The following is a 25,405-nucleotide window of genomic DNA, read 5'->3' on the forward strand; positions in this document are numbered from 1 at the left end:
CAGTGAAGAAACTGCAGTATAGTTCCAAGTCAGTCATGTGTAACTTGGTGGGAAACTTTCAGATTGTGGTCTTCCCATGTATCTGTTTGTCCTTCTAGGTGGTAGAGGTCACAGGTTTGGAAGGTGCTGTAGAAGGATGTTTGGTGAATTGCTGCAGTGCGTCTTCTAGATGGTACGCACTGCTGCCACTGTGCTCTAGTGGCAGAGGGAATGAATGTTTAAGGTGGTGGATGGGGTGCAAGTGGAAGGTATTCCACCAAACTGTTGAGCTGTGCCTTGTAGATTGTGGACAGACTTTGGGAGTCAGGAGGTGAGTTACTCATCGTAGAATTCCCAGCCTCTGACCTCTCTCATAGCCATAGTATTTAAATGGCTCGTGTAGTTTTGTTTCTGGTCAATGGTAACCCCCCCCCCCAAGATGTTGATGGTGGGGAATTCAGTGATGATAATGCCATTGGTCTTCAAAGGGATTTGATTAGATTTTCTCTTGTTCGAGATAGTCATTGCCTGACATTTGTGGAGTCCAAATTTTACTTGCCACTAACTAGCTGAAGCCTGAGGAAAGCAATATTACCGAGGTAGATAAAGGCAGGCTTTGTGGTGGAGAGTATATAGAGTTTGAAGATTAGGAATATAGACATAAGAGTAGACTATTCAGCCACTCAATTCTGTTCTGCCATTCAACTACATAAGACCATAAGACATAGGAGCAGAAATTAGGCCATTTGGCCCATCGAATCTGCTCCGCCATTCAGTCATGGCTGATAAGTTTCTCAACCCCATTCTCCCGCCTTCTCCCCATCATGGCTGATCTATACCTGAAACCCATTTACCTGTCTTTGTTCTGTATCCTTTGGTACCCATACCAACAAAAAGCTAATAGTCTCAAACTTGAAAATCTTAATTGACTCCATAGCCTTGTGGGAGAGCCAGTTTGAGATTTCTAATTGCCTTTGTTTGCAAACATAGTGTGTTATTCATTTGGGGTGGAATAAAACACCAGATTAGCAAACCGTTTGCTGCAGATTAAGACAATAGCCGGAGACGATGTAACTGTAACATTAAGGAGGGGGTTTCTCAGGAGTGTTGTTTTCTCAGTTTCTTTTGAGTTCTGCAATGCTGACAGGAAACAGGTAAATAGAGTAGAATTACATAATATGTACAGCACAGAAACATACCAGTTGGTGTAACTTGTCCATGCAAGCATTTCTGTTGCAATCAAGCAACCTCCTGTCTTTCATTATCTAACTATAAGCATAACTCTCTATTTCCTTCTCCCTCATGCTTATCCAGTCTTCCCTGCATCTATACAATATGCCTCAACCGCTCCCCGCAGTGGCAAGTCCCACACTTTCACCACTCTGAGTAAAGACATTTCTTCTGAATTTCCTATTTGATAGCTTGGTGACTATTTTATATTGATGACCTCTAGTTTTGCTCTCCCCGCAAATGGCACATTCATTCTCTGTCTACTCAATCAAAGCCTTTCATAACGTTAAAGATCTTCATTCTTCATTTCCTGATAGGTATAACCTCCTATTTCTGGTACCACCTTTCTAAATCTACTTTAGACCTCCCCACTGCCTCTATACCCTTTTTATAATATGGCGATCAAAATTGCACACACTACTTCAAGTGTCGTCTAAAAAGTGTTGATGCAGATTGAGCATAACTTTATTTTTCAGTTCTGTTTGTCTAGAAATAACCTTGTGCTTTGTTTTTTAATGGCCTAATTACCTGCATTGCTACTTTTAATGATTTGTATATTTGTATTCCAAAATTCCTTTATTTCTCTACCCCATTTACGTTAATATTTTCCAAGTAATATGTGACCTCTTTATTTTCCTTACCAACATGTAATGCTTCACACTGATCTGTGAAGAAATTCAGTTGCCACTTCTACCAATTTTGCTTGATTATTAATGCCTTGTTGAAATTGTTGCAGCCCTTTTCAGCATTGACTACCTATTCCTGTTGAGTTTCATCAGCAAATTTAGAAATTGTGTTTTTGAATCCAAATTTTAAAATGATATAAATTGTGAACAATACCCTTGTGGGACTGCACTTTCCACTTTCTTCCACTCTGAGTAGATACCCTTTACCCCTACTTTATGCCTTCCTATTATAGCCAATTAGCTTTTCATTCTGCTGTTTGACCTCTGATTCTGGACATTCTGACATTCTTAGTATGTTAATGTAGCATGTGTTCAAAGGCCTTTTGAACATCCTGATAAATTACATCTACTGCATTACCCTTGTCTACTCTCGGTTACCTATTCAAAGAAATCATTGAGATTGGTCTTTCCCTTTTGAAATTCATGCTGACTATTCATTGTCATATTTTTTGGTTTCTAGATATTATTTTCTCCCATAGTAGGGATTCTATTATTTTTCCTACCACCTATGCTAAGTTGATTGGTCTGTACTTTGTTCGACATGTTCGATCCTACTTCTAAACATAGGTATTACATTAGCTATCTGCCAGACCTGTGACACCACTTGTCGAACAAATTATTAAATATGTATAATAGTGCCTTTATTGCCTCTTTCCTTTGATTCTTTTATAGTTAGTGAATGACCATAAGACGTAGGAGCAGAAGTAGGCCATTCGGTCCATGAAGTCTGCTCCACCATTCAATGAGATCATGGCTGATCTGATAATCCTCAACTCCACTTTCCTGCCTTTTCCCCATAACCCTTGATTCCTTCACTGATTAAAAATCTGTCTATCTCAGCCTGGAGTAGACTTAACCACCCAGCCTCTACAGGCCTCTGCAGTAAAGAATTCTACAGATTGACTACCCTCTGAAAGGAGAAATTCCTCTTCATCTCTGTTTTAAATGGGCGCCCCCTTACTCAGGGATTATGCCCTCTGGTCCTAGACTCTCCCACAAGAGGAAACAACCACTCAGCATCTACCCTGTCAAGTCCCCTAAGAATCTTATATGTTCCAATAAGGCTGTCTCTCATTCTTCTAAACTCCAATGAGTACAGGCCCAACCGACTCAACCTCTCCTCATAAGAAAATCCCTCCATCCCTGGGATCAACCTAGTGAACCTGCTCTGGGCTGCCTTCAATGCCAGTATATCTTTCCTTAGTTAAGGGGACCAAAAGTGTTCACAGTATTCTAGGTGTGGTAAACTTATGCCTTGTATAGTTTTAGCAAGACTTCCCTCTATTTTTATACTCCAATCTCTTTGAAATAAAGGCCAACATTCATTTGCCTTCCATATTACCTGCTGAACTTGTATGCTAGCTTTTTGGAATTCATATGTGAGGACCCCCAAATCCCTCTGTGTTGCAGCTTTCTTCAGTCTATCTCCATTTAAATAATATTCAGCTCCTTCATTCTTCCTGTCAAAGTGCGTAACTTCACACTTTGCCACATTTTTGCCCACTCATTTAACCTGTCTATATCCCTCTGTAGACTCTTTGTGTCATCCTCACCACTTGCCTTCCCACCTATTTTTGTGTCATCTGCAAACTTGGCAATAGTATATTCATTTCCCTCATCCAAGTCATTAATATATATTGTAAATAATTGTGGCCCCAGCACTGATCCCTGTGGCACTCCATTTTGAAAATGCCCCCCGTATCCCAACTCTCTGTCTTCTATTAGTTAGCCAGTCCTCTATCTATGCTAACATACTACCCCCAATACCATGGACTGTTATCTTATTAAGTAACCTTATGTGTGGTACCTTATTGAACGCCTTTTGGAAATCCAAATGTATTACATCGACTGGTTCCTCTTTATCTATCCTGTTTGTTACCTCAAAGAATTCTAATAAATTTGTCAGGCATGATTTCCCCTTCATGAAACCATGCTGACTCTGCTTGATTAGATTATGCATTTCTAAATGCTCTGCTATTACATCCTTTAAAATAGATGCAACATTTTCCCAATGATAGATGTTAAGCTAACTGGCCTATAATTACCTGTTTTTGTTCCCCCTCCCCCCTTTTTGAATAAGGGTGTTACATTGGCAGTTTTCCAATCCTTTGGGACTGTTCCAGAATCTAAGGATTCTTGGAAGATTACTGCCAGTGCATCCACAATCTCTGCAGCTACTTCTTTTAATATCCTAGGATGCAACCCATCAGGTCCAATGGCCTTTAGCTGCATTAGTTTACTTACTACTTTTTCTCTAGTGATAGTTATTGTGTTGATTTCCTCCCCCTCTTTTGCCTCATGATTATTTAGTACTTTTCGTATGCTATCAGTGTCTTCTACCGTGAAGACTGATGCAAAGTACTTATTTAACTCCTTTGCCATTTCCTGATTCCCCATTATTATTTCTCCAACCTCATTCGCTAAGGGGCCTATATTGACTTTAGCCTCACTCTTCCTTTTTGCATATTTAAAGAAGTTCTAACTGTCTGTTTTTATATTATTTGCCAGTTTACCCTCAAAGTTTATTTTACCCTCTTATTTTTTTGGTCACTTTCTGTTGGTTTTTAAAACTTTCCCAATCCTCTGGCTTACTACTAATCTTTGTCACATTATATGTTTTTTCACTTTGATACTATCCTTAACTTATTTGGTTAACAATGGTTGGTTTATCCCCTTCCTAGAATCCTTCCACACTGGGATATATCTTTGTTGTGCAACTCATCTGGGCCAGGAGTTTTATCTTCCTTGACCTTGATTAGTTTATTTAGTATTTCTCATTTTTATTTTATATGGGGTTATATAATTTCTGATATCATGTCTATCTGATCTGTCTCCCTGTTAAATAGTGAAGCAAAGTTATTATGTAATAATTTTGCCTTATCATTATGGCTGCCTGTAATTTTATCCTGACCATCCTTTTAAATGTTTCCCATTGCTATTCAACACCATTGTTTTATTTTGTCAAGTTCTTATATAATCTATAGTTGGGAAGTGGAGAGGGAGTGGTGTTAAGGAAGAGATGTTCACTTTACAATAAATAGACCATAGCCCATGAACCTATTGCAATTTCTTTGAGGCAATTAGGAATGAAGGAATTTGTAATTATATAGTCCCTTTCATGGCTTCAGGAAACCCTGAAGCACTTTACAGCCAATCAAGTGTTTTGAAGTCTCATCACTGTTCAAATGTAGGGAAATACAGTTGTCAGTTTGTGCTCAAGAAAGTCCAATAAACAAGAATGAGGTATATGACCAGATAACCTGCTTTAGTGATGTTGCTTGAGGAATCAATATTTGCCTGGTCACATAAACTAGTGGATTATGCTGCTCAGTAGATAGTCATGCATTTGGAAGTCTTGCAAATCCAAGTTTTAAAGAAAATAAAGGTTCTTACAATGAAACGGCAATTAACTAGCTAGCTGAAATATTGGCTTGGCAGCAGAGAAAAGAAATGAGTCAGCTCTGTTGTTGGGAGGGAGAGGGAGGAATGACTAGCTGAATTCTCCAGCAGTCAATTAGAGATCTTGTATCATATCATGCATTAACATGGAGGACAGTACTTCTGGTAGTAATACAAAATCGGCTTATAATGCAAAGCTATGTAATGTAAAGGAAATTGAAAATATAAAATATCTAGACAAATTAAATGGATGCAGTTTGGATTGAAAATGGGATTTAATGTGGGTTATTGTAAGGTAGCATACCATTGTGTAGGGAGTGTATTTTAACTCTGCACAGCCCATTGGTAAGGCTATGTTTGAATTACAATATGCCCTATTTTGAGATGCATGGAAATGATTTGGAAACTTAAGTAGCATTGAGATAAGTCTGCTTTAGTTTGGAGTCTTGGAGGATGGTACCTGTCAACAGCTTCTGGAGTTTGCACCACTAAATCTAGGCGTTTACCACTCTGTTTGAAGTGTACAACTAAAAAAAAACTTGGTCTATGGTTCCAGCAACAGGATAAATGAGCCAGATTTAGTGGTGTAAACTTAGGGTTTGACTCATGGACAGCAATCTCCAACAATCCAAATTAAACTAGCACAAGTATAAAAGCAGTTTTAAAACTCTGTTAAAAATATCAGCTGACAAAATTGAACTTATTCTTCGCGGAGAAAATTCAGTGAAGATAAAGAACTGAAAAGGCTGAAGAGTAGGGAGGTTATGCTGGAGCTGTATAAAATGCTGGTTAGGCCACAGCTAGAGTATTACGTGCAGTTCTGGAATCCGCATTGTAGGAAGGATGTGATTGCACTAGAGAGACTGCAGAGGAGATTTACCAGGATGTTGCCTAAGCAGGAGAGCTTTAATTATGAGGAGAGATTGGATAGACTGGAGTTATTTTCCCTGGAGCAGAGGAGATTGAGGGGGGGACATGATTGAGGTGTATAATATTATGAGGGGCATAGATAGGGTAGAGAGCAAGGAACTTTTCTCCTTGGTGGAGGGATCAATAACCAAGGGGCATAGATTTAAGGTAAAGGGCAGGAGGCTTAGAGTGGATGTGAGGAAGAATTTTTTCACGTTGAGTGTGGTGGGAATCTGGAACTCACTGCCTGAAAGGGTGGTAGAGGCAGATACCCTCATAACATTTAAGAAGTATTTGGATGTGCACTTGCGATGCCATGGCATACAAGGCTATGGGCCTAGTGCTGGAAAATGGAATTAGAATAGTTAGGTATTGTTTGACCAGTGCAGACTCAATGGGCCGAAGGGCTTTTTCTATGCTGTAGACCTCTGTGATTATAAACTGAGGAAACTTAGCTTTGGGCCAAATAAATGGATAATACAAGATTGAGTTTCAGATGCTTTTGTTATGTTCAGTGCCACATAACTCTAACTTAAATTAGGATACAATACAAGGCAGGGGTGTTTAGTGATAATCAGGACAAACTTTAACTCTGGAACAAAATGATTAAAATTTCCCCAGATGCATCTGGAATTTTGATTTTGACATTAATCCCAAATTTACAATACCTCCTTACATTGATTGCTGACTTGCGTTGGACCTCTTGATGTAAGGTGACCTGGAGCAAATTTGAGGACATTTCATTTGTATAATTAAATTTGCACCAATAGTATGGAGTTTTTAACCTTCATTATTTGCAATAGCTCCCTCCACAGGTAGATGGGTAGAACTAAATGCACAGGACCAGAAAAGATTGCTGAGGTCGATTTGGTTGGATCCAGATGTGGGTTGGATTATTGCTAAAATTAAAAAGAAAAACTTGCATTTGTATAGCAACTTTCACAGCCTCAGGCTGCCGCAAAAACAGAACAAATCCAATCTGGCACAATACCACTCTGTCAGTCTACTCTCATTCATTCCTATGATGGAGTGTAGTGTAATTATACAGTAGTAACACTAAAGAAAAGTGCAAGCTCAGTGTTTGAGAATGGGAACTGGCAGAGATGAGATATTAGCCCAAAATAGATAGTATCTGATTAAAATACTGTGTGACTGGCTATAGCCTTTTTTGTACTTTATTTGTTCATGGGAAGTGGGCATCACTGGCTAGGCCAGCATTTATTGCTTGTCCCTACTTGTCCTTTATCCCTGTAAACAGTTTGCTCAGCTGTATTGGCTGAACTCAAGTTTTAAAATTATTACTCTGTTGTATTAAATTCAGCATTTTCCCCTCAGCATTAAGGCATTAGTAATGAAACTAGACTGGTTGCCATGGAAATATGAATTGCTGGTTACCAGATAGGGAGTGTAGCTGATCCTTCATGGATGTTCTAGCAAAGGCAATGCAAGTTACTGTAGCATTGAAATAAATGGAAGATCCCAGGAGCTCAACCAGCTGAAATGGTCAAACACTGACCACTATCTTAGGCTATCAATAAATATTATTTTCTTTCAGTGTTGATGGATAGGCTTGTTGAATTATCCCTCCTTGCTTACTTTTTCCTATCTCTTGTTACTTACACTTTGTTATCTGCACGAAGCGCTTTTGGAATGTGTCAAGAGTTCGCTTGCATGTGTTTGCATGGCAGCTGCAGGGCAAACTCCAGACATGTTGAGATGATTTGAGTTGGTAGCAATGGTTGAGTGATTCATAGATGCTTTCAGTGCTTTTGGTGCACAGAGTGGTTGTTGCAGAATGATTGCAAATAAACTGCAAAAGTTGAACATTTAGTGCAATTGGGAATTCGGTGTAGAGGGAGAAGGCGATACTGCTTTTTGCTTCCAATGCAACTTGTAGTTCGTGTAAGCTTGAGGCAGAAAGTATTTAAAATTCTTGTCCAGTGTTTTTTGTGCTTAGTGTAAGTTAATATAGAGAAAAAGAAAAACATTTCAGAATGAGTGAAAAATTAGGTATAAATAGTATAGACTAAGATATGGTAACACAGTTGTGTATCTGGATTCCAATATGTAGGAACTTGCAGACTATACAGTGAGACTATACAATGTTAACATATCTGCAGTAAGTGGCTCCATCTCAAATCTGTCTGGCTCAGAATCATTGAGCTGAAGTGCAGCTTGGAGACACTCCATTAAATAAGGGAGGTGGAGCATTGCCTGAATAGTTTGCCCCAGACTTCAGTCACACCTCCCAGAAAAGTATAGGTTTAGAATGGGATTGATATGATCAATAATGTACATAGTAAGGGGAACTCTGATAAAGTATAGAAAGAGGATCCACAGATCCTATTCAACTGGTACAATCTACTTCCTACACGTGAAGTTAAGGATAAAAACTGTTGGAAGGACAACCAGAATACAGACTATAGCACCTTAGAACAGGGGGAAGGGGAGGGCATCCTGTTTGAAAGTATCAGGAACTAGAGCTAAATCGAAGAACAAAGCCTCAAGATGGATCTCTAGATGGAACTTTTCATTGGAATGGGCTACACCTGCGATCAGGGTCCTAGCAGAAAAGAGTAGTTAGAAGGGCTTCCAACTGGTAAATCGGGGGGAAAGTTCAAGTGAAAAAGGTAGTATTCAAATAGTTCAAAAATAAATGAAAGGGAAGAAAGAGTAACAGTCAGAAATTGTGCTTTAGGCGATATAGGTAAACTGATTAAACTAGGAAGTACATTTTTTAAAAAATGAGCAAAGCATTAAGGCAGAAGGACAGGTTAGGGGGTGCGGCCCAAAGAAACATCCTTTGTGCAGAGTATAAGGAGCAAATTGAATGAATTGCAGATGCAAATTCAACTTAAAGGGTTTTAATGGGGGATTTCAGGATTGAGGCTCGGAAACACTTCACACAAAAGATGATAGAAGTTTGGAACTCTCTCCTAGAAATGGCAATTGACATTAATATAATGTTAATTTTAAAACTCAGATTGAGATTTTTAGAACCAAAGGTATTAAAGGGATATGGAGCAAAGGCAAGAATAGGGAGTCAGGCCGCAGATCGACCATGATCTCATTGAATGACAGAACAAGCTTGAGGGCTAAATGGCCTCCTCCTGTTGAAATGTTCCTTGAGTAGCAGAATCACTTGGAAGGGTGCACTGATAAACAACAGTAAAAAAACTCAAAGAAGCTATACCCAGTGGGATTATGACATATATCTGGGCAGCATAATATTAACAGTGATGTGTTCATTGATGTGCTATTGCACTTTATGGATAGATTTGCCTATTGGGATTTTGAAGTTTCTGCAATAACACTCAATTGGGGTTTCTCTCTGGATCCCTGTGTTAAGGATGAAGCAAATAACAGATAAAGTTGCCAGCCTGCTGTGACCTGCAGTGATTTTGGGGTGGGTTTTATTTCTCATGTGCTCCCAAAGAAACCTTAAACTCAGCTGCTGCATGTCTGGTCTGGTGAATAAAGAAGATCCTAGGGTACGATCTCAGAGATTTATTACCACACCTTCGGAGCCAAACTGCGACCAAAACTCAAACAAACGTTTTGTGCAAACCTTGTTTGTTAAACCTCATTAAATAAGAACATTTAATAGGTGAAATTGTAAAAGGATTCGGGGAGCAGAGAGATTTAGGGATTCAGAGATAACAGTTTTTAAAAGTTTGAGAATTGGTTGATTTAGCTGGGATCTAAGATTTAGTAATAAGGAGATAAAGGACAAACACAAAACAGAATATAGTAAAAAGCAAAAAATTACGGATGCTGGAAAATATAGATTGCAATTTTGAGTGCTTTACTTTAGAAAGGATATCAAGGCTTTAGCGAACATTAAGGTGGGATTCACTAAAATGATACCAGGGATGGGAATCTTTACTTAAGAGAGGAGAGTAGGGAAAATGGGGTTTTTTCCAATAGGAAATAAGGGTTAAAAGGAAAGATGGTGGAGATATTTAAATTTTGAGAGGTTTTAATATATTATATCGGGAACAACTTTATTTCCACTGGTTATCAAGTCAGTAGAAAAGGGGGATTGTTCATGTAACGGGCTGTTAGAATACCCTAACAGAGTCAACGGTGGAAAGAGAATGCATAATGTTTTTTCAAATACTTCCCTTTAAAAGTTTTATGTGAAAAATGGAACTAAGCGGAGAGTTCTTTCAGAAAGCTGACATAAGCATGGTGGGCTGAAAAGCTGCTTTTCTTGAAACTGCAATGTAAAAGCATTGTCTGGTGAATGTTTGTTGTAGCTGTAATCTATCTATAAAATAATTGCTACCCTTCCTTTTTCTTCTAGATGCCTTGTTGGCCGACCTAGAATCGACAACTTCACATATTTCAAAAAGGCCCATTTTCATCCCGGAGGAGACTCCATACTCCTACCCAACAGGAAGCCATATATGCCAGGAAGTATCTGTGCCCCCACCAGTGCCACCTCCTCCCTCTGCTGATGCTCTGAATGGAGTAATCATTGACACAGTTGAACAGTGGCAGTCTCCTGTTCCAAGATATCAACAGCAACAGGTGGGTGTAAACCAATCATTGACCCATGTTTCCACTTGATAGTTATTGTTTTTTTTTGATCCCCATTTCCCACCACTCGTGGCACTTTTACCTGAATTCTTCATCTTGAATTTGAACATTCTATTCAATTCATTGAGTTTAACTCCTCCTTTAAAGTATCAATAGAATGAGCACATGAGGGTAGCAATATCTATCACAGACTTGGATCACCCTGGGTTAAGTAGGTCTCTCCCACCAAGGCATTGAGTATAACTTCAATCTTTCAGTGAGCATAATGGGTTGTTTCAGTTTAATGCCACTGCCAGTGTCCAGGGAAGAACAATGTGCCTTTAATCCCTGCCAGTAATAACTAAGCTCCAATATCAACCATTTCATAATTGCTTTCTGAAAAATGGTAAAATCATCTTTTGTACATGCTGCTGTTTTGTATCGTCTGAAAGGATTCCATTTCTTTGATAAGGTGAGAAGGAATACTGTTTCATGTACGTCAGCTGGGGGCTAAACGTGCCATTGACATTCTATGTGCAGACGAAATGTGAATGTTCTCTGTTTCAATGATTTGAATTTGGGTGCAGAGTGGTGGCATGGGGTTGACAATGACAAACATGGGGAAGTGTGATTCATAGTGTGTACTGGGAGTATAACTTGAACCATGTGACTGGCGTAGAACAAGTGTTTGGAGTGTGACTGGAGTTCTAGTCTGAACCCCTTTCACTGTGTCCACACTTCTGATAAATGTGTAGCATTACAGGAACAAGTCCAAAGCAACTCCCAGCTTTCCAGAAGGCTTGCCTATCCCTACCACGCTAAGCTGAAATTTCCAGTGCTCTTCGAATCCCACTTATCCTGAGCGCTCCTGATTCAGTTTTCGCCAGCAAGGCCCATCTCGGTGACTCCTTGTTGCTTAAATTTCCAAAAGTCTCATTTATCCTGACCCGTCTTTCAAACAAACTCCCACAGGCATCCTGCTTGGTTGTTTTTCTTATTATGCATTCATGGGATGAGGGCATCGCTGGCTAAGCCAGCATTTATTGCCCATCCTTAATTGCCCTTGAGAAGGTAGTTGTGAGCTGCGTTCTTGAACCTCTGCAGGCCCATCCACAGTTGTAGGCCCATCCACAGTGCTGTTAGGGAAAGGGTTCTAGGATTTTGACCCAGTGACAATGAAATAACAGTGATATATGTCCAAGTCAGGGGGTTGACTGGCTTGGAGGGGAATTTGCAGGTGCTGGAGTATCTGCTGCCCTTGCCCTTCTAGATAGTAGCAGTTGTGGGTTTGGAAGGTGCTATCTAAGGAGGCTTGGTGAGTTCCTGCAGTGCATGTTGTAGATGGTACACACTGCTGACACTGTTCGTTAGTGGTGGAGGGAGTGAATGTTTGTGGATGGGGTGCTGATCAAGCAGCCTGCTTTATCCCAGATGGTGTCAAGCTTCTTGAGTGTTGTTGGAGCTGCACACATCCAGGCAAGTGGGGGAGTATTCCTTCACACTGCTGACCTGTGCATTGTAGATGGTGGACAGACAGGCTTAGGGGAGTCAGGAGGTGAGTTACTCGCCACAGGATTCCTAGTCTCTGACTTGCTCTTGTAGTCACAGTATTGATATGGCTAGCTCAGTTCAGTTTCTGGTCAATAGTAAGCCCCAGGATGATGATAGTGGGGGATTCTGCATGGTAATGTCATTGAATGTCATGGGGCGATGGTTAGATATTCTCTCCTTGGAGATGGTCATTGCTTGGCACTTGTGTGGAGCAAATGTTACTTGCCACTTGTCAGCCCAAGCTTGGATATTGTCCAGTTCTTGCTGCTTTTGGACATTGACTGCATCAGTATCTGAGGACCTCTGAATGGTGTTGAACATTGTGCGATCATCAGTGGACATCCCCACTCCTGATCTTATGATGAAAGGAAAGTCATTGATGAAGCAGCTGAAGATGGTTGGGCCTAGGGCAGTACCCTGAGGAATTCCTGCAGTGATGTCCCGGAGCTGAGATGATTGACCTCAAACAACCACAACCACCTTCCTTTGGGCTAGCTTTGACTCCAACCAGCGGAGAATTTTCCCCCTGATTCTCATTGACTCCAGTTTTTCTCGAGCTCTTTGGTCAAATGCTGCCTTGATGTCAAGGGCAGTCACTTTCACCTCACCTCGGGAGGTCAGCTCCTTTTTCTGTGTTTGAACCAAGACAGTAATGAGGTCAGGAGCTGAGTGACCTTGCCGGAACCCAAACTGAGCATTAGTGAGCAGGTTATTGCTAAGCAGGTGCTGCTTGATAGCACTATTGATGACCTCTTCCATCATGTCACTGATGATCAAGAGTAGACTGATGGGGGTGGTAATTGACAGGGTTGGATTTGACCTGTTTTTTGTGTACAGGACATACCTGGGCAGTTTTCCACATAGCCGAGTAGATAGCAGTGTTGTAGTTGTACTGGAACGGCTTGGCTAGTGTTGCGGCAAGTCCTGGAGCACAAGTCTTCAGTACTGTTGCCAGAATATGTCAGGGCCCATAGCCTTTGCAGTATCCAGTGCCTTCAGCTGTTTCTTGATATCACATGGAGTGAATTGAATTGGCTGAAGACTGGCATCTGTGATGCTGGGGACCTCTAGAGGAGACCGAGATGGATCATCCACTTGGCACTTCTGGCTGAAGATTGTTGCGAATGCTTCAGTCTCGCCTTTTGCACTGAAGTGCTGGGCTCCCCCATCATTGAGGATGGGGATATTTGTGGAGCCTTCTCCTCCAGTGATTTGTTTAATTGTCCACCAGCATTCACGACTGAATGTGGCAGGATTGCAGAGCTTAGGTCTGATCCCTTGGTTGTGGAATTGCGTAGCTCTATCTGTTGCTTGCTGCTTAGGTTATTTGGCACGCAAGTAGTCCTGTGTTGTAACTTCACCAGGTTGACACCTCATTTTTAGGTATGCCTGGTGCTGCTCTGGCATGCCCTCTCGGCATGCTTCATTGAAGCAGGGTCGATCCCCTGGCTTGGTGGTAATGGTAGAGTGGAGGATATGCCAGGCCATGAGATTACAGATTGTGGCTGGGTACAATTTTGCTGCTGCTGATGGCCCACAGCACCTCATGGTTGCCCAGTCTTGAGTTGCATGACCTGTCCGAAATCTATCCCATTTAGTACGGTGGTAGTGCCACTCAACACAGTGGAAGTTATCCTCAACGTGAAGGCAGGACTACTTCTCCACAAGGACTGTGCGGTCACTCCTACTGATATTGTCATGGCCAGATGCATCTGCAGCAGGCAGCTTTGTGAGGATGAGGTCAAGTATGTTTTTCCCTCTTGTTGGTTCCCTCACCACCTACCACAGACCCAGTCTAGCAGTTATGTCCTTTAGGACTTGGCCAGCTCAGTCAATAGTGGCGCTACCAAACCACTCTTGCTGATGTCCCCCACCCAGAGTACATTCTGCATCCTTGCCTCCCTCAGTGCTTCCCCCAAGTGGTGTTCAACAGGAGTGCAGTTTCATCAGCTGAAGAGGGAACAGTATGTGGTAATCAGCAGGAGGTTCCCTAGCCCATGTTTGAGCTGACCCCATGAGACCCCATGAGACTTCATGGGGTCCGAAGTCGATGTTGGGGACTCCCAGGGCAACTCCCTCCTGACTGTATACCACTGTGCCTGCACCTCTGCTGGGCCTGTCATGTCGGTGGGACAGGACATACCCAGGAATGGTGATGGCGGTGTCTGGAACATTATCTGTAAGGTATGATTCCATGAGTATAACTATGTCAGGCTGTTGTTTGACTAGTCTGTGAGACAGCTCTCCAAATTTTGGCACAAACTGCCAGATGTTAGTAAGGAGGACTTTGCAGGGCCGACAGGGCTGATTTTGCCGTTGTCGCTTTTGGTGCCAAGATCGAAGCCTGGTTGTCCATCCAGTTTCATTCCTTTTAGACTTTGTAGTGGTTTGATACAACTGATTGGTTTGTTCGGCCACTTCAGAGGGCATTTAAGAGCCAACCACATTGCTGTGGGTCTGGAGTCCCATGTCAGCCAGACCAGGTAAGGATGGCAGATTCACTTCTCTAAAGGACATCAGTGAGCCAGATGGGTTTTTACGACAGTCGGCAATGGTTTCGTGGTAATCATTAGACTTTTAATCCAGTCCCTGGATTACTAGTCCAGTAACAATACCACTACACCACCATTCCTCGCGCCCCCCTTCTGCACAGCAGTAGCTATTTTGCTTTTTTCATACAGCAGGATCTTATTTGTCTCTCTTGGTGTCCCAAAAAATCAATTTGCCCTTTTGCTGGGGGGTACTGTGTAAATGTGTTAAAACTGTAACTTGATTTTAGTAGGTGCCTGTTTGAGTTTCTCCCCTATGGCAACTAGATCACATGGGTCAGTCTCCAAGCAAGAGTGTTTATTTTTACCTCACCACCCCCCCAAACCTGATCTTTTCAGAATGTTCTGTTTCACTTTAAGGTAAAGAAGACATTTTAAAACATAACCATCTTGTAAAGTTCAGCTTCACTATATATAAATATCTCATGATTTCTATAGCCGTAATACCTGTTTTTCTTCCCTCCCAATTTCTCTTTTACTTTGTTTGCCACCCCCTCAATCAGTGATTTCTTACCTTCTGTCTGTCATCATGAACACCCACATGTCATCCTGAAAGGTACATGGGCTTATATAGGATCCATATGCGCTGTATCCAAGATGATAGATGTAAATAAACTATGCCTAAATTGAACTGAATGACTGATCGCCAGGTTTATTCCCTACATTGAATTGATAGGTATCAAGGAGAAGTGTAAACACAGCTTGCATTATGATTGATACCAACTATAATTTAGCCCTAGCATGCTTACAGGTAAGACAAGTGACATTAAAAGGAGGAGTGTAGCCTCATGGTGGAGAGAAGGTTCGGGAGTAGAAAGCCAAGAGTGGGAATACATAGATAGCTTTCAAATTGGTGGGATTTAGGTCATGATATGCCTTTTGACTCTGAGCTGTGATACCCTTCTGTCTTTCATTTATGCCAAGTGATTTGCACATAGGCACAAGGGATATTATATTGCAGTTGACCAAATTAGGGGACATAGCAATCCATGAGAAAGATGCAGATAAATGTAGTCAGTTTAGTTGACCAATAAATGACTGAAATAAGTCAATACAGAGAAATCTGAAATGATACATTTCAAGAAAAAGGGCAGTAAAGGGAATTGACTGTAAAGATAAGGTTTTAAACACAATGGAGGAGCACAGATCTCAGGATAGAGGTATGTTGATCTTTAAAGGATCAAGAGCAGGTGGAAAACGCCATAAAATTCAAGTATATGTCTTATACTCCGGGAAATTGAATACAAAAGGAAGGATGTGATACTAAGTTTATGCAAGACTTTGGATTCCATTAGAACATGGATATTACAGCCATAAAAACATTGCAAAGATTTGCTTGAATGATACTGGAAATGAATAATTTGAAAAAAGACTTGAAAAATTGGGATTTCTGCTCTAGAGCAGAGAAGATGAAGGGGGATTGATCAGAGGTTTTTAACACCATAAAAGGTTTTGAGAGGGAAAGTAGTGAAAGATTGTTTCCCCAGTTGGTAAATCAGTAAGACGAAAAACTCAGTTATGCCACAGGAACAAAGAAGCAATTTAGAAGCCTTTTTCTCTCCATAGCTTATTGGAACATGGACCAAAAACAAGAAATCCTGAATTATATGCAACAAGTCTGTCACCATGTGTAAGGAGAAAGGATTTTTATTGCAACTCTTTGCCAGAACTGAGCAACTTATTCCCTCTTACATATGTTGGCAAACCTACTGCATATTTGCAGCAGTTTCTGTTTTTGTTTCATAATCCTAGCATTTGCAGTTTTTCCCTTTTACTTGTAATTATTAGAATGTGGTATGTTTTATCATTTGAAATGGCTAATAAACAAGGATGCATAGAACTGGGAATGGTAGCTGTGTGCTGTTGAAGAATTAACTGCAGCAGACTTGTAGTCAGCATGGCTTCCTTTTATGCTGTAATTTTTATGATTCCATGTCTGATGCATATAGATGATGTGCTTTCTTCTGGTTTTGCAGGGTTACCAAGAGGAGATCTCCCCTTCTACTGGAGTGGCCAACTCTCCCAAGGTACAGCCTAAATGGTCATGTAACCAGGTTACAGATGATGAGATGTCTGAAAGTTATTGATTATTTTGGTCCTTTGCTTCTAATATCTTATCTCAAGATCTTACCTTCACCTCTCCCTCTCCTTTCCCTCCAGCCTCTCTTCCCACTTCTTCTCCATATCGCACAGTCCCTTCAACTATTTATGATCAATATTAATGACTTGGATGAAAGAACCAGCTATAATTGTAGTAGATTTGCTGGGCAATATGAAATAGATAGGAAGGCAAGTTGTGAGGAGGAGGCAATGGTACTGCAATAGAATATGGATAGGTTAAGGGGGTGGGCAAAAAATTTGGCAGATGAAGTATAATGTGGGAAAATGTGAGATTATCCACCCTGGCAGAAAAATGTGAGATTATCCACTCTGGCAGGAATAATAAAAAAACAGACTTTATTTAAATGGAGAGAAACTACAGAATGCTGCAGTAAAGAGGAATCTGGGTGTCCTTGTACATGAATCACAAGCAGTTTGAATGCAGGTGCAGCAAGTAATTAAGAAGGCAAATGGAAAGCTGGCCTTTATTGTAAGGGGGATGGAGTATAAAAGTAGGGATGTCTTGCTACAACTGTACAGGGTATTGTGAGACCAGATCTAGATTATTGTTTGCAGTTTGGGTCAAATTATTTAAGGAGGGATATACTTGCATTGGAGGCAGTTCAGAAAAGATTTACATAACAGAGTGGGCTCATTAGGGTAATGCGGTTGATGTGGTGTGCATACACTTCCTAAAAGTGTTTGATAAAGTGCCACATAACAGGATTGCCAGCAGAGTTGAAGCCCACGGAATAAAAGGGACAGTGGCAGAGGGATACAAAGATAAAAGCAAAATACTGTGGATGCTGCAAATCTGAAGCAAGGTCTGAAGGAGAGTCATATGGACTTGAAACATTAACTCTGTTTTTCTCTGCATAGATGCTGTTAGACCTGCTGAGTTTTTCCAGCATTTTCTGTTTTTGTTTGAGAGGGATACCAAAGTTGGCTGAGTGACTGGAGACAAGAGGTTTTTTTTTGGTGAACGGCTGTTTTTCAAACTGAAGGAAGATACATAGTGGGGGTTCCCCAGGGGTCGATATTAGAACCACTGCTTTTCTTGATCTGAATTAATGATCTAGACTTGGGTGTACAGGGCACAATTTCAAAATTTGCAAATGACACAAAACTTGGAAGTATTGTGAACTGTGAGGAGGATAGTGATAGAATTCAGGAGGACATAGACAGGATGGTGGAATGGGCAGACGAGTAACAGACAAAATTTATTGCAGTGAATACATATTTTGGGAGGAAGAATGAGGAGACATAATATAAAATAAGGGATACAATTCCAATAGGAGCGCAGGGGCAGAGGGACCTTTGGGTACACTTGAACCAAGTGTTGAAGGTAGCAGGGCAGGTTGAGAAAGTGGTTAATAAGGCTTACAGGATCATAATAGAAGAAATAAGAGCAAGAGTAGGCCATTTAACCCCTCAAGCCTTCACCATTCAATAAGATCATGGCTGATCTGATTTTAGCTTTATCTCCGCTTTCCAGACACTCCACATAAACCATGACTCCCTTGTAAATCAAGAAGCTTTGGGATCCTTGGCATAAAATACAAAAGCAAGGACGTTTTGGTGAACCTTTATAAAACACTGATTTGGCCTCAACTGGAGTATTGTGTCCACTTCTGGGCACCATACTGAGGAAGGAAGTGAAGGTGCAGAAGAGATTTATGAAAATGGTTCTGGGGATGAGACACTTCACTTAATGTGGATAGATTGGTCAGCTGGGGCTTTTTTCCTGAGAGAAGAGAACGTTGAAAGGAGATTTGATAGAGGTCTGGATAGAGTAGATAGGGAGAAACTGTTCTCCTAGGTGGAAGGATCAAGAACCAGAGGACACCAATTTAAGGTGATGAGCAAAAGAACCACAGGTGTCATGAAGAAAAATCTCATCGAGTGATTAGAATCTGGAATGCAGATTCCAGATTACCTGTGAGTGTGCTGAAGGCAGATTCAAAATTGGCTTGCAAATGTGAATTGGATAAGCACCTGAAGATAAAATATTTTTAGGCTACAGGGAAAAGGATCTAGATGAGTAGCCCTTACGGAGAGCTGGCAAAGACATGATGGGCCAAATAGCCTCTTTCTGCACTGTAACAATTCTATGATATTATTTGTTTTTTATTGGCTGTACCCAGGTGACACTTTAGCTGCAGGTGCAGGACCAGTCAGATCTATCATATACCTAATAACAAATTAAAATGATGAGATGATTTACATCAACACTTTTGTATCCCAAAGATTATAGAATCTGATTTATGTCCCTCAATCTTCAGAACATTTTGATGTCTTAATCATCCCGGAGGAAAGCTAGCCACAACCTTAAAAGCCAATAGTTGTTCAATGTTAGTACACGTTATATGCCAAAACTGAAACAGCGCAAGATGCAACTTTTTCCAATGTTGTAATGAACTGCTCAAAGCCCCAAAGTGTTTGTTTCGCATTTAGGATTACAGCTGCCTACATATTCAGATATGTTTTCTGGCTGCAATGCTGCGCCAGTAAGTCTGTGAATCATTAACTATTACCTTGCAGCAGTTTGTTTAATTCCTGTTATTTGGAGGAAGGAGTGGCACCCAGATTGGAGATAAACTATAGATTTGAGGATGGCAACAAAGAGTGGAAAGAGCATGGAGCAGAAAGGCCATTTTTATAATTGAACTGAAGGTGGAAATTTCCTACTGGACTATGAATCACTTGCGAGATTGTAAATGTATTTGGAAGTGTCAGTGTGAAGAATCAAAGTACAGTGTACACTGCTTGCTTTGATATTCAAAAGCAGCTGCCAGTCTGTATTTGAATTTAATCTCTATTCATGTAATGTTTGATAAATACAGTGATTTCAGTATTTGGAATTAATTTTTCAATTTAAGAATAAAAGGAAACTTGGGAATATAATTCTTTAAGGTGTGTGGTGGAAACTGGATGCTACCAGTTCTCTAATGCATAAAACTAGGAAATATGGAACTTGTGTGTTGTTCAATTTCAAGGTACCTGTAACTCCTATTTTCTGCATACTTGAAAACAGTTTCTCTGAACTTCATTATTACTATTTTCATTACTTAATATTCTTGGTTCTCATTTCAACCTCAACAGCAGACCTACCCGTCAAATGTGAAAGGCAGCTCCTCTCTCACACGAGACTCTGTTAGTCCACCTGCTCCACGTTCCTCCGAGGAAGACCACGTTTACAGGTACCAAACTGGGACAAGTGCCCCTTCATAAGTAGAGTGGCAGATAACATTATGCTCAATATCAGTTTCCTCTCCAAGCAGCATAAAGCGTCCAACTCAAAGACTCTTCCTGAAGCAGAGTAATGGGCATGGACTCTTTCTCTAAACAAAGTGGCAGACAGGAGCTTCCCCTCTAAGCAGATTCAGCATTTGGTTAAGACAGACGCTCTGTGTCAAAGCAGTGAGACAGTTATGTTCTTAAACAAGGATAGGTTCATTAAATGGAATGGCAGTGATAAAATGGGATTGCCTCTTTGAATAGAGTCACATTGATAGTGAAGGACTGACTGCCTTTTTAAACAGAGTGACAACTTCAGCTGAAAAAAATCCCTTTCCAGGTAATAAGGCCTACTAAAACGGAGCTGAGTGGATAATGGGTAAGTCTTGTGAGACTTACAGATAGCCTCAGAAGTGGAAACGTTTATCATACCTCTGTTCATCTTGCCTTGCTCAATTTCTGATGTTAAAAATAGCGTACTATATTATAAGCAAGTTTATTGTTTAGTGGCATGATTTGGGTTGTTAACATTTTCTTCACAATGATGGGACAGTGCAACAGTAACTTGTATTTATATGACACCATTAATGCAATGAATGTCCCAACGTGCTACACAGACGATAGCTGGTGAGCAGTATTCTGAGAATTGGAGAGATGACTAAAAGTGAAATTGGATGGGTTTTGGATTCTTCTGAAGGGGCGGAGGGAGTTAATAAAGGGATTCGATGAGGGAAGTCCAGAGGGCAGACCCATGAATATATAGCGGTCTGTCACTAATGGTGGACCTAGGGATGCATAGAAGATGAAAGTCAGGCAGACAAAAAAATAGGACTGAAGGAAGTGGTGGAGGGCAGAATAACACACGTGCCGTGATCATCAAATGTAAGGCATCAGCTGATTTATTCAATTGTTGCCTGTTATCGTAAATTGATACAGGATAGTAACTGACTTCTCCATTTGAGATTCTGGATCATTCATCTCAAAAAGAACAATACTGCCCTCCTGTGACTGTCACCTGCAGCTATGTTTTTTGACTGTTAGTTTGAAACCATGCAGGGTTACATACCTGACAAGAAACATGGCACATTGGTTTGATATGTAATTAATGACGAAGTCAAAACCACTTTAACTTTACTGCTGCTGAATAATCCAAATCTGGTAACAGTGTTGGACTGTGCCAGTGGTAATGTTTAAGCAAGGCATCTAGTAACGTACAGTGTGGCTCAGCCTGGTGAGCTTTCAAATAATAAAGCACTCGTCCTTTGTCACTTATGCAGCTTCCCCAATAAGACAAAGTCCACAGAATCTTCACCGATTGTCATGACCTCTTCACTTGGCAGCAACCTTTCAGAACTGGATCGTCTTCTGCTGGAACTGAATGTAGTGCAACACAACTCACCCAGCAGCTTTGCAACAGGCAAGTGTTTTAAGTATATATGTGGGGAACTTCTGCACTTGCTAGCAGTGTTTTGGTTTGTTTTTATCTAGTTCTTTTGAAAGATTTTTGAGAAAGAACATGCCTTTTTTTCTGTTTACTTACCTTCTTTCTCCACTCATACACTGTTCCCCTCTATTATTGTCAATATCCCAAAGAACCTGGAAAACAATATTACTTCCATGAAGATACTTAATTGTCAAGGTGGCCTATCGGTAGAAAAATGCAATTCACTTTGAGGTGTAGAATCCTAGCTACAATAGTACTAACCCAAATGGCAACAGTGGGTAGAACCAACTGTCATCTTAAAATGAATTCTCTCCTGTTTAACATAAGGCTGGGGGACAAATGGAGAATGTGGGAAGAATTTCTTTTGAGGATGGCAACAAAGAGTGGAAAGAGCATGGAGCAGAAAGGCCATTTTTATAATTGAACTGAAGGTGGAAATTTCCTAGAGGACTATGAATCACTTGCGAGATTGTAAATGTGTTTGGAAGTGTCAGTGTGAAGAATCAAAGTACAGTGTACACTGCTTGCTTTGCTATTCAAAAGCAGCTGCCAGTCTGTATTTGCATTTAATCTCTATTCATGTAATGTTTGATAAATACAGTAGAGTGTTTAACTGTAAGACTGATTGATTATTGCTGAAATAAGAAGATCCTGCCCATCACATTTCTTAATTTCTCCAGTTGTGCTGGTCTCTGTGGCCCAAGAAACGTTCTTCCACTGTGATAAGGGTGGATCAGGTGACCAGTTCCCAGACTTTTGCCGGTGTTGTGGCAGAATTCGCCAGTATGCAATGCATGAAAGTTGCCCATGAGAAAATGCCTTGCTTCTGTTTGAAATTTTTCCTGTAGCACAACTGAAGTTAACATGTAAGAAATGGTGCAACTCTGAAACCCTATTGTACTATGCTTTGGCACAATAGATTATGGAACCAGGCCACTGCACCATTGGCCTGCCCTACATCATTAGATTTTGGAGAAATTGCAATATCTTAGGGGTGAATTGCAGTTTAATTTTACCCCTCACTTTTTTTTATTCATTCAAGGGATGTGAGCTTCGCTGGCTGGGCCAGCATTTATTGCCCATCCCTAATTGCCCTTGAGAAGATGGTGGTGAGCTACTTTTTTGAACCGCTGCAGTCCATGTGGTATAGGTACACCCACAGTTTGTTAGGAAGGGAGTTCCAGGATTTTGACCCAGCATGCATGGACAGCACATTCTAAAGTAGTTGTGATTTCTGATCTTTATGAATCAATGCACTGCTCCATTGTTTGTTTGTACTCAGATCAATACCTGCAGGTTCCCAGTGTTTCAGCCATGTGATCATAGGGAGTTAGCAAGCTGAGGGCGAGCTCATGTCACAAATAGTTGTTTTTTTAAAAGCAGAAAACTACACACCGTTTGGAGCATTTAACCTCTGAATCAAAGATTTGGGGCGGGGCTTCAAGCCCTACTACAAACTCTTGTACATAATCTAAGCTGATGCTTCAGTGAATTATTAAGGATGAGCTGCACTACAAGAAGTGCCATCTACCAAATTAGACATTAAACCAATGCCCAATCTCTTAGCTCAGTTGGTTGTGAAAGATCCCACAGCATCTATTGCCATGTCCTGGCTGACACTTTTTTTTCAACCAACAACAGTAAAAACATGTTATCTGGTCATTTATTCAATTGCTATAAGTGGGACCGCCTGAGTGTGTAACTTGGCTGCTGCCTTTATCTACAATAGTAACCGTGCTTCAGAAGTAATCCACAGACTGAAGCATTGTGGGATGGCTTGAGGAATTGAAGAAGTGCTATATAAATGCAGACTTTTTCTTTATATGACAGATGGGCAAGAATAAGATATAGAGATCTCCAAGGATAACCATGAACCTAGTTTAAAAGAGCTTCTAATAAATTTTGCTCCCAAGGTAGCTTTAAATCAGGCATGAGCTATTGGCTATGGTGTGACTAAATCTTATTGTTTTATCTGTCATTCTTCAGAGGAATCCAGCCGCACCCCCCATCCTGCTCCAGTGGCTGGCTCTCAATACACTGGTCAGGAAAATGGAACTCAAATGGGGAAGAAAATACCTCCCCCAACAAAAGAAAAACCCAAGAGAAATGGGGGCCGAGGAATTGAGGATGTTCGACCTAGCGTGGAAAGCTTATTAGATGAGCTGGAGAGCTCAGTTCCTAGTCCAAGGTGTGTATATGTTGTTGTCCTTCAGTCAGTCGATTCTTATTTCACCTGTCAGTAGGCCGAGGTATAACCTCGGCTCAGCTGTATTGCTAGAAAATTGTAATTCGCACACATGCATACTAATGGTTTTTCTGTGATTTGTCATTGAGTTAGTGACTGCAATAATGAGATTGAGTGTTTGGCCATTTTGGGCTAGAGAGATTTTTTGACACTATATGCAGACCTCCATCAAGTTACACAATAACGTGGCAAAAACATTAAAAAGGGAATCCTGTCAATTTTATCATTCCTTAAGTACCACAAGGTAAAGAATGCAACTATGAAATTGAAGGGACTTCTGTCTCTAACAGACCTAATAAGCGACCACAATTTTCTTTCCTACGAGTGAGTCTTTGTTGGCAAGTGGTTCTTAGCTCTTTTGACTTTTCTGTTCCTATATAAGTACTATAAGCCACTTTTTCATGTCTCTGTTTATGTAAATACATGTGTGTGCATGTGTGTGTGTATACAAACTCATTTATTGCCCAGTAAGTTGCAACTTAGCTTGTTCAAGATAAAGTTGCAAAGAGGAACTACATGTTGCTATGTTATTCCTCAATCATTTTATTTTTTAAACTTTTTTAATGTGTGCATCATGCATTTTCAGTGATCTTGTCCATACAGCACAACTCGCACTTCATTGATTACAAGAAGGTCATATAGTAATATTCATACTTTGTAATTTTTTACAAAGCAAGAGAAAGTCAAATCAGCCAACAGGAGCCTTGCAACCATATCACAGTACCTCAAACATGTTGCATTTGGCACTTCTGTATTATGATTCAGTGTCATACAGATTCTCGAAGCCATTCATATATTTTTAAATTACAAAAAACCTCTTATTACAATATGAATCATGGCAGTAGAATAGGAAACTGAACTGAGTTTGAATCTAGATGCATATTTTCTAGTTGTCAGTCCTCAGAGATCAACAACTTATAGAAAGATATTTGAATTTCCAGTGATTGACTGGAAGGTTCACACAAGATTTCAAGTTTGAAGATTTTTACTGTAACAACATTGATTAAGCACAATTTTAGTAGGCTAGCTATTCTCTAAACTACAGAAAAGTTTCCTCATTTAACTTTTAAAACGACCGAAAATCCCCCTCCATAGTTATAGTTTACACTGTCCCTTTACTGGACACTTTATTCTCCAGTAACCAGCCAAAACTATTGTCAGTTCCTGAAAGCTTGCGTTCGTTTTCTTTTTCTAACCAGATAACTTCTAATCCCCGAACTGACTTTTATGATGAGGGTTACCCTGGAGATTCCTCCCTCCAACCAAAGTTAGATGAATCTGCCAGCCTCGTTCAAATCCTCATGACCTTGGTCTATCGTGCACAAGTTCCCATCCACATTCTGAGTAAACAATAGAGGCTGGTTGCCTCTATCTCTCTGCTGTCTCTCAGATTATTGCAGACTGACCTGTCTGTGAGGTTTATGGATTTCTTAACAAAACCCTGTTAGCCGATACACAATGGCTTTCTATGGCCTATTCCCCGCTCCAAGCCCGTTTTCATGGTAATGTGAATCATACGGGCCTTGTATTCAGGTAGAAATGCTGATTAACTATC

At 40.6% G+C, this 25,405-nt stretch overlaps 1 protein-coding gene across 3 annotated transcripts in view; it reads left to right on the forward strand.

Annotated features, from left to right (window-relative positions):
- LOC121285832 (paxillin-like) overlaps positions 1-25,405 on the forward strand; it is a 173,093-nt gene that overhangs the window by 119,790 nt on the left and 27,898 nt on the right. For all 3 annotated transcript variants that reach the window (XM_041202703.1, XM_041202704.1, XM_041202705.1), the window contains 5 exons: positions 10,510-10,736; positions 16,801-16,851; positions 20,027-20,124; positions 21,439-21,578; positions 23,592-23,793. In XM_041202703.1, the coding sequence (XP_041058637.1) occupies positions 10,510-10,736; positions 16,801-16,851; positions 20,027-20,124; positions 21,439-21,578; positions 23,592-23,793 (718 nt within the window). The remainder of the gene's footprint in view (positions 1-10,509; positions 10,737-16,800; positions 16,852-20,026; positions 20,125-21,438; positions 21,579-23,591; positions 23,794-25,405) is intronic.

The sequence above is a fragment of the Carcharodon carcharias genome, chromosome 13, assembly GCF_017639515.1.
Source record: "Carcharodon carcharias isolate sCarCar2 chromosome 13, sCarCar2.pri, whole genome shotgun sequence".
NCBI lineage: Eukaryota > Metazoa > Chordata > Chondrichthyes > Lamniformes > Lamnidae > Carcharodon > Carcharodon carcharias.